General features: G+C 40.7%; 1 protein-coding gene across 1 annotated transcript; it reads right to left on the bottom strand.

Annotated features, from left to right (window-relative positions):
• Positions 1-2,704: 2,704 nt before the first annotated feature.
• Positions 2,705-8,397, bottom strand: gltpd2b (glycolipid transfer protein domain containing 2b). Its single transcript, XM_053617876.1, has 4 exons — positions 7,931-8,397; positions 5,929-5,987; positions 5,628-5,803; positions 2,705-5,150 (listed from the first exon to the last, which is right to left on the bottom strand). The coding sequence occupies exons 1-4, from the start codon at positions 7,998-8,000 to the stop codon at positions 4,592-4,594; spliced, it is 864 nt and encodes a 287-aa protein (XP_053473851.1). The 5' UTR covers positions 8,001-8,397; the 3' UTR covers positions 2,705-4,591.
• Positions 8,398-9,065: the final 668 nt, after the last annotated feature.

Below are 9,065 nucleotides of genomic sequence, written 5' to 3'. Positions count from 1 at the left end.
TACTCTAGCTACATTTTCCACTGGATTTGACTTCATTTACACCGCCGGTGGAAAATACTCATCTCTGATTGGCCAGCAGGAGCAAGACACCGCCCACTAAAGAGCCTCGACGTCGGAATATATCGTCCACAAGCGTCCTCATATCGTTCGCTGCTCTTAACGTTTGTGTTTACGCGTTAGGAATATAACCAGACGACAGCATTAGGTTCAAAAATTTTTTCAAAAAGACAACCTTACGTCACTATTGTGTCTGAAATAATCCAGAAACCACGGCACGGTTTCTGAATTTCGCTCTCTTTTGACCATCACTGCTGACGTAACGCACACGTTCTCCATCCAGCCCACCTCATATACACGAGGTGTATCTTTTTATGCTTATTTATATATACATAAATGTATAAATAAGTCATATATTATAGTTTTGCATGTATAATAATGTATTTCATGTAGATTTAAAAAAGAAAGAAAGAAAGATGCTGTTTGTATTGATTTGCACTTGGTCTAGATTGCTTGATGAGAGTGTGTGCACGTGCATATATGGTTATATATGCCACTAAGGGTGTGTGTGTGTGTGTGTGTGTGTGTGTGTATTTCTTTCCTTTATCCTCATTTTTGTTCTGTGTCATATATTTTTGGGAGTGTTCACTCTTGATTAATAGTCGAGTAATAGGGATCGTAGAAAAGTACAAAAGTGGTGTGTCTGAGGCGTTCTTTTCTTTTCTTTGGTTTTGTTTTGGTTTTTTGGGGGGGGTTTTTTTCGCCCATCTTTTTTCACTTGTCTTTTTTTTTTTCCTCTTCTCCTCGGTACGCTCACCTGGGCCGAGTCAAATCTGTCTATTTTGACTCGCTTCCTTTTTGCTCTTTGATTAAGGGGCACACATGTACACGTGCACACACACACACACACACACACACACACCAGCACCTCTAGCAAAGCAGATATGTGTGCTCTCCATCTACCTGCCTAATCTCTTAATCTGATTGGATAATCTGGGACAGAGCGGTCACGTCATCCCCCCATCTCTCCCCCATCACTCAGCTTTCCTCCCGTCCCCCCTTTTTCTTTCTTTTTCCTTTTCTTCATATCAAATGATCTTTTCTCCTTTTATCTCTTTCTTTTGTTCCTTTTTTTTTTTGGATTTTCCTTTCTTCGTTCGTTTCTTGAGCTCTACTTTTTCCCTCCATTCTTTCTTTGTAAACTTCTTGCTCTCTCGTTCTTTGGAACATTATTTTGTTTCCCCACCTGGCCATCCTTCCTCCTGTCTTTCTGGCCATTCCTTATTGCTGTAATTGTGTGTGTGTGTGTGTGTGTGTGTGTGTGTGTGTGTGTGTGTGTGCTAGAAGCATCTCCTGTGCGCTCTCTCTCTCTCTCTCTCTCTCTCTCTCACATGAATATTTGATACTGCAGTGGATAGCTGATCTTTCAGACCACAGGGGTCCAAGTCATAAATATTCATGAGCCACAGGTTTCGTATTGCACACCATTTACCCGTGTCTCACAGCCATTCTTGTTGGCGTATTACGGGGGGAAAAAAGTGACGGCTGTGTCTTTTCTGCTGAGTTTTACACACAACACATATAGCTACAATGTTTACAATATAAAATCAGATTTCTAAGAAAGGCTACCTCCTGGTGGAATAATCAGATTGTACAAATGTATCCCCCCCCCTTCCCCACCCCCACTCCCACTCCACCTCCTGGATCACTGAAGAAACCGTACCTTCAGCGTTAATCAGCGCCATTTCACAGCTAACAGAACAAATAACCGCGACAAAGGTGATCGTTGAAAAAGCAATATTACGCGGCGTTATCTTTCGGATTGCCTTTTTGAGCCGGTCAGAGTGTAGCAATATGAAATGTAGTATATTATAGGCATTATAGATAGACAAATAGATATATATTATCCTATGTACATTTGAAAGTCAGATATCTAAATACATGGTTTGATTGTGTGGCAATTTTTTTTTTTCTTTCTTTCTTTATTCGAAAGTTATTTAAAAAAAAAAAGTGTGTATTTTTACTCTTGTTGCTTTCTCATTTAAAAATGAAGAATGTAATGCTATGGAATGTAAAAGATGAAAAAATGTTTTAAGCTTGAAATTATTAACCAAATAAAATGCAAAAAAAAAAAACAAGAGCTATATGGAAATCATTTGAATGCTCCTGTAGTGCTCGGTGTTTTGTCGTATATAATGTACAAACTCATACGGTACATTTAAACTGTATCGCTCAGGGTGAAAAAGTGAGTTCATAGATGGATACAGGGTCTAAATCTGCTGTTGAGTCTATTTAGCAATCTCCAACACACACACACACACACACACATTTCTTGCTGAGAATATTAGATTTCGAATGTCAGTCATTTTATATGAACATTTTTAACCCTTTACTACATGGTGTTGCCATATGGCAACAATAAATTTACATCCAATATTTTATAAGGCGATAATACAAAACTACTGTTTTCTAAATCTAATCTGACTTTCACATGTCATTACTGTAATCACTGTCTCTCTCCTCTCTTTTTTATCTCTGTACGAATGACAGTAGCAGAGAGAGAGAGCGAGAGAGGGCGAGAGAGATTAGGGCGCATTAATTATATTTGGGAGTCTAAAATAGACTTGTCAAGAGCAGGTGGCAAACACACACACACACACACACACACACACACACACACACACACACAGTGCTGTCACAGGTCAGATATTACTGTCACACTACGTTTTTCAGATTTAATGCGTAAAACCCTCCTGCAAATGTCATAACCATCAGATTCAAACACACGGCAGACTAAATTAAATTGTTCTATGAATATCTGCTTTAAAATTCAGATCAAATAAAAAAATCGAACGATCCTGATTTGGTCAGGTTCTGTAGCTGTGTCAGAGCAGGAAGCATTAAACGCCTTTAAAATGTTCTCTTATCCGGCTGATTAAGCTTCCATGTTCTGTTTAGTTCTCAAGCACATCCTGATCTAGAACAGCTTTAATCGTCTCAAGACGCACGACTTCTGGCCCGCTTGTGCGGTCCTGCTGTTCGGCGAAGTCAACTGCACCTCCTAGTGGAACAGTTCGGGTTGTGCTGTACAATCCCTGGGTGTGGTTCATCCCACACATCCGGCTCTACCGCTGTACTGCGCACAGTGGACCAGAAAGCAGAGCTGGGAGGACTATAGAGCCTGCGAGATGGCACGGTGAATTATCTATTCGATCTGAGAAGTCGCTTCGTCTGAGGTGACGTGCTGATGGTATATCTATGTCGCAGCGCCAGCGACACCGGGGTTTTTACGTGTTTTTCCAAGGATGACGTCATAATATGTAATATTATGAAAAATCTCCATGGTTTGCTTCATATCGCCGAGCGATGGTCCAGTTCAATTGATTTCATTGCTGTAATAGTTGCCACCAATGAAGTGTACTTCATGACCACAAAATGCATGCACATCTCAAGAAACATAACTCATGGCCTCAATATATACGGATGTCTAGAGTTCTGGAAAAATTCTGACTAACCCCCATCCACTCATGCGGTTAATATTTTAGTTTGCACATGCCCGATTCCATGTTCCCACCCGCACGGTTTGTGTGTTGGGGTCCCACAGGATCCCGTCCCAGTGCACACCTGTACTCTAAACGTTCAGCACATGAAACGTCGCAGGTTGGTCCAACGGTTGAAGTTGTATGGTCTTTGGTACCTGTTCGAGACTGGCACCAACAGAATGGTGATACTTGTAGATAGTGTTAACAGTACTACTGACTGATGACTGTGTTTCTCCGTGTGTATCTATCTGTACTGTCTGTGAAATCACTCAGGCCAGAGTCCAGTTGGCATTACAGTATCAGTGTGTTGTAAACCCTGATATGATAAAACAGTGACCTTTTTAAAAAAAAAAAGAATTCATTTTAAAAACACCATACATGCTAAAATCATGTGCCTGCCAAATATTTACTACCCATTGACACAGAGAGTCTTTTTTAACGTTTTTAACGTGGACCAGTTTAGATTAGTGACCAAGTGCACGTGGCAGCGTTTACCATTTGAATGTCTTTTAACTGTCCTTATGGAATTGCTAGCCTGCTTTGTGTCCTTACTGTATTGCTAGCATTCTATGTGTCGTTTAATCATAACTAGCATGCTGGATGTGCTTCTGGTATTGCTAGCACACTATACATCCTTATATTATCACTAGCATCACAGCATGCTAACAATACCATAAGGACACACAGCATGCTAACAATACCATAAGGACACACAGCAGGCTAGCAATACCATAAGGACAAACAGGATGCTAGTAACACCATAAGGACGCAGAGCATGCTAGCATGCTTTGGCTCCTCATGGAATTGCTGACATGCTCTGTGCCCTTATGGTGTTGCTAGCCTGCTGGGCGTCCTTCTGGTACTGTTAGAATGCTGTGCATGCTTATGGTATTGCTAGCATGCTGTGTGTCCTTATGGCATGTTGCTAGCATGCTGTGACATTATGTCATCATGGCATCACTAAAGCGCTGTGCTTCTGTATGGTATCACCAACATTGTGTGCACTTACTGGACACTTTATTACATAACCGATATGTCCACACTCAATGTCTTTATGGTAGTGCTAGCATATCATGTTCCTCCAGGGCCACTTGAGTCCTGTCGTACACTTTCTGTATGGCTTTGACCACTCTGTTTAAGGTAGCTGCTGCCTCCGCCTGCGTCCTCACACACATCAGTTTGTAGAAGAAGTGTCTGTCAGGCATGGCCACGAACGCCAGCTCCGCCGCCTTCTTCACCCACCATGAGTGATGCTCAGCCAGGGTGAGACGATAAGCCTCTCGACAGAGCTCGGATGGGCTGCGCGCCATCATTTCCCTCTTTTCTTCAGCCAGGTTGTGTAGAAAGAGCTGCAACCAGAGAAGAGCGCGATGGAGGCGCAGTAGAGTCCTGCAACCTGATTCTGTCAACTGGTCAAAGTTCACTAAACCCTGCTCCAGCTCCGATACGATCATGGAGCGCACTGAAACATATGCACCACTGGAGGCTGAGTCTTGCGCTTGCTGATTTCGTTCCTCCTCCTCTTTTTGAGCAAGCTTGCGGATAATGGAGGTCTTCGTCTCAATTTCCTGGGAGATTATACCCACCATCGGTCCCAAGGACTCCATGAACCTAAAAGCAGCGACCAACAGTTTTCAGAGAAAAACACTGGGAAAAAAAAACATTTGGTGTAATTGTTGCTTGGTGCAAGCTGAGTCTAATCAGTATTCCAATGTATCCTTGTTGTACTGTTTTACCTACAAAAGGTTTTGGTCAGTACCTCTTGGGCAACCCTTAAATGTTTTGTGTAGAACCCTATAACTGAGAGTTTCTCTAGAGAATGTTCTTCAGGAAGCTAAGATCTCGTAACTAGCCAAAGAACCTCTGAGGAACCAGAAGAACCCTATAACGGAGTTTCTCTAGAGAGGGTTTCAATTAGAACTCATTTAGGAAGCTAAGAAGTCTTAACAAGCCAATGAATCCCACAAGGAACCTGATAACAGAGACCACCAAGGTTCCAAGTGAACCATCATTTTTTTTCTTTTTTCTTTTTTTTTTCTTTTTACAAGAGTGTATTTGCTTTCTTGCTTGTCTTAAGTGCTTTCTTACTTGATGAGCTCATCCCAGCTGGCTAGGTATGGGTTTAGCAAAACATCATTGGTTGAGACAGGTGCGTCCTGCAGATGCATCAGCAAATAAGCAATCTGGAATTTCTGTCCTGGACACACCTCCAGTGGAGGTGTGACGTCTTCTGATGAGGTGTTGCTCCCGTACAAACTGATAGACTAAGAAAGCGAGTGTGATTAGGTCAAAAAGCAAGTAATAAAGTGGAGAAAGTGACCGTTCTGAGCCTCTATTATGATGTAGGAGCTCTTTAAAGAAGACGGTAATAACACAGCAATAGACGTACCTGATCTTTCTTAATGAAATCATTTAGGCAGTAGTTCCAGCAATGATCCAAACCACCATCTATAAAATATATATATATATAAATAAATAAATAAATAAAGAGGCAGGATTAGGAGAAGATTGCAGGAGATTACAGGAGATTAATTTCTCATCCATCACAAACAGAAGCTTAAGTAAACTTTCCCAGTGATAAAATAACTAAAATAACTATAAAGGTATATTACAGGCAGCATAAAGTTAATCATTGCCAAGAGCTGAAGGCAAACAGTGAGCTCTCCTAGGTTTGCCAGTCCCAAGCGTCTGTGTGACTGGGTGGTCCACCAGACAAATAACCCTCACAATTACGACACGGTTAAGTGGGTGGTATTAATAAGATGTGCTGGATCAAGTGCTATTTTGTAAGAATAGATGCCATATTGTTAAATATTACCATCTTTTCATTCATAAATCCTGTCAGTTTTCCAGTCTCCAACTGGAATGCTGGAGCAGGAAGGTTAAAAAAAAAAAAAAAAGTAATTTCTTTTCAGAGCTAACCAAAATGAAAAATAAATCGTTTCTAATCTGTGATATAAACATCAACATTTATATAATCACGGGGGTTGAAAACACATCAGCTGTTTAGGACAGTCATGGCACTAATCTTAGATTTGTAAAGCTCTGCATACACCCACCCACACTGAGTAAATGCGGGTTTCTGGACTTTGTGTTGTTTTAATAAACAGTCAAGGGAGGACACCAGTTGTATCCAGAATACACAACACTGCATGAAATATAGTAGAGTCTTTCTCAGAAAATTTAGAACATGTCTGATCTAAGGTCAATATACAGGTGCATCTCGATGAGGTATTGGATTTTTGATATCCATGAGCTGTAAGGCGTAATCATCAAGATTAAAACAAACAAAAAAAAAAGGCTTGAAATATTTCAATTTCTGTTTAATGAATCTAGAATATATGAAAGTTCCTTCTTCTTTAATCAAATTACTGGGGAAAAAATTAACTTTTCCACGATATTCAAATTTTTTGAGATGCACATGTAGTTATGACAGTTAAAGGAGTACTATGTTAAGTTTAAAGCCCTCTGCTGGCTGTGAGGTGAATTGCAACTGCAGTGAAAACACTAACCAAATGCTGTCCATTTACTGCAACTAACCCCAGCCTCTTTGTAGCGTTTTTGGGAGCAGCTTTGCTTCCATTTTGGGGCAGTGCTTATTTCTGGGTCAGAAAAATGTAAACAGGATCCTGAAATTAGTCAACTAGTTGATGTCTGTTGCTTAGTAATATTATAAAACATGGTTGGTTATAAGGTATCTTTAAAATGATTTGATTATTAGACATGTAAAGACACTTTCAATTATTACATACCGCACCTTTAACAAAACAGAGGAGACTTTTACATTGACGGCATTTGGTAGACGCCCTTATCCAGAGCAACTTACAATTATCTCATTCTTTTTTTATACAACTGAGCAATTGAGGGTTAAGGGCCTTGCTCAAGGGCCCAGCAGTGGCAGCTTGGTGATGGTGGTGGGATTTGAACACACGACCTTCCAATCAGACGTCCAACGTCCTAACCACTGAGCCACCACCTTTCCTTTTATTAGAAAACATGACTGGAAAATATACCGTTCATTATGTTTCCTTAAAAAAATGAAAGTGTGGAAGTTTGTTCATGCCAAGAGAAATTCCATGTACATCAGATTAGAGTTGTTGTTTGCGTGTCGGTTTTAAACAAAAGGTTACGTCTTTTCTGTTCATCATCTTTAGTATTTGGAAGAAACACATCCAGCATGAATGCAGTTATCAGCCTGTACATGTGTGTGTCGTATCGGTTTGTCCAACATTGTTCTTATTATACTATCGATAAAATGATGAAATGAATCGCTTGAGTTATATATAGATATTAGATTTTAATCTCACGTCTAATACCATGACCAGCCACCACTGCTTCTACTTATCTGTTGAGGTATGGATTAATCAGGTCTCCATGGAAAAGGTACTTACAGAGCCATGAAGAGAAAAGAAAGGTGGTGATGAAGAGGACAGCCAATATGGCCCTTCCTCTCACTCCCATCCTGCCTTGCTGTTTCCTTTCTCCTCTATGATATTTTCTTCCATACACACATCTTCACAGGCTGGTCCATGCTTCTCCTGCGAGCTCGAGATCTTTAGTCTTCCAAAAACCAAATATTCTTCTCCTTATTGAAGATGAAAAAGTAGTACTTTTTTCTTTTGTATTATAGCCTCCGGGTTGTGTCCTTCTACTCGTACTTCTCGTCACGGTTTGTGGACTCCAAATGTTTTATGGACTCGCTCATGTTGGGTCGTTCAGTCTGTGAGTCCATAGATTAGTTATATGTAACCAATTGCTGCTTTTAAGTCAACGTCCTATAGCAACCCTGTTTTATTGCACAGGATTACAAATACTATGACCCTGAATCACCTCGGCAAGATCTCACTGACAAGTCTTTTGTCGTGTCATATTCTCCTGACATGTCACGAATATCAGAACACGGTGACCCAAGAGGCCAGTGAATATTCAATGTCGTTGTCAACATGCCCCTTGAATTCAAACAACGTGCAAAATAAAGACTAAATAAGAAGGACATTGAAGAATGTTGTAATGTTGTGAAGGATAGCTGGAGACTCTGTAAGAAAGTGAGCTTTTTTTTATTATTATTATTTTATTTTTGAGAAATACATTTAATTTGCTTATATTGTGAATGGACTAGCATTGCCTTTGGACCTTCGACCGCTCAGCTTGATGTTTGGATTGCGTCTGGTAAACATACAAATCAATGAAAAAAATCAATGAAACAGCAACACAAGAGTCTTGTGCTAGACTTTATAATGATAATGAGTCTTTATTGATCATGTATACATTACAGCACAGTGAAATTCTTTTCTTCACATACCCCAGCATGTCAGGAAGTTGGGGTCAGAGCACAGGGTCAGCCATGATACAGCACCCCCTGGAGCAGAGAGGGTTAAGGGCCTTGCCCAAGGGCCCAACAGTGGCAGCTTGGCAGTGCTGGGGCTTGAACCCCTGACCTTCCGATCAGTAACCCAGAGCCTCAACCGCCAAGCCACCACTGCCCCTTTATATCTCTTTATACCACAGTGCTCTTGAAAGCTTGAT

Source organism: Ictalurus furcatus, chromosome 28, assembly GCF_023375685.1.
Source record: "Ictalurus furcatus strain D&B chromosome 28, Billie_1.0, whole genome shotgun sequence".
Lineage (NCBI taxonomy): Eukaryota > Metazoa > Chordata > Actinopteri > Siluriformes > Ictaluridae > Ictalurus > Ictalurus furcatus.
Note: the sequence above shows the minus strand (reverse complement) of the source record. Positions and strands in the feature narration are given on the sequence as shown.

Bases quoted from the DNA above. Each gene is read 5' to 3' on its own strand.
- gltpd2b (XM_053617876.1), bottom strand. From the start codon at position 8,000: ATGGGAGTGAGAGGAAGGGCCATATTGGCTGTCCTCTTCATCACCACC. The intron at 5,804-5,928 runs GTACGTCTATTG...TCGCTTTCTTAG, and splicing joins ATTTCATTAAGAAAGATCAG to TCTATCAGTTTGTACGGGAG. The intron at 5,151-5,627 runs GTAAGAAAGCAC...CGCTGCTTTTAG, and splicing joins AGCTGGGATGAGCTCATCAA to GTTCATGGAGTCCTTGGGAC.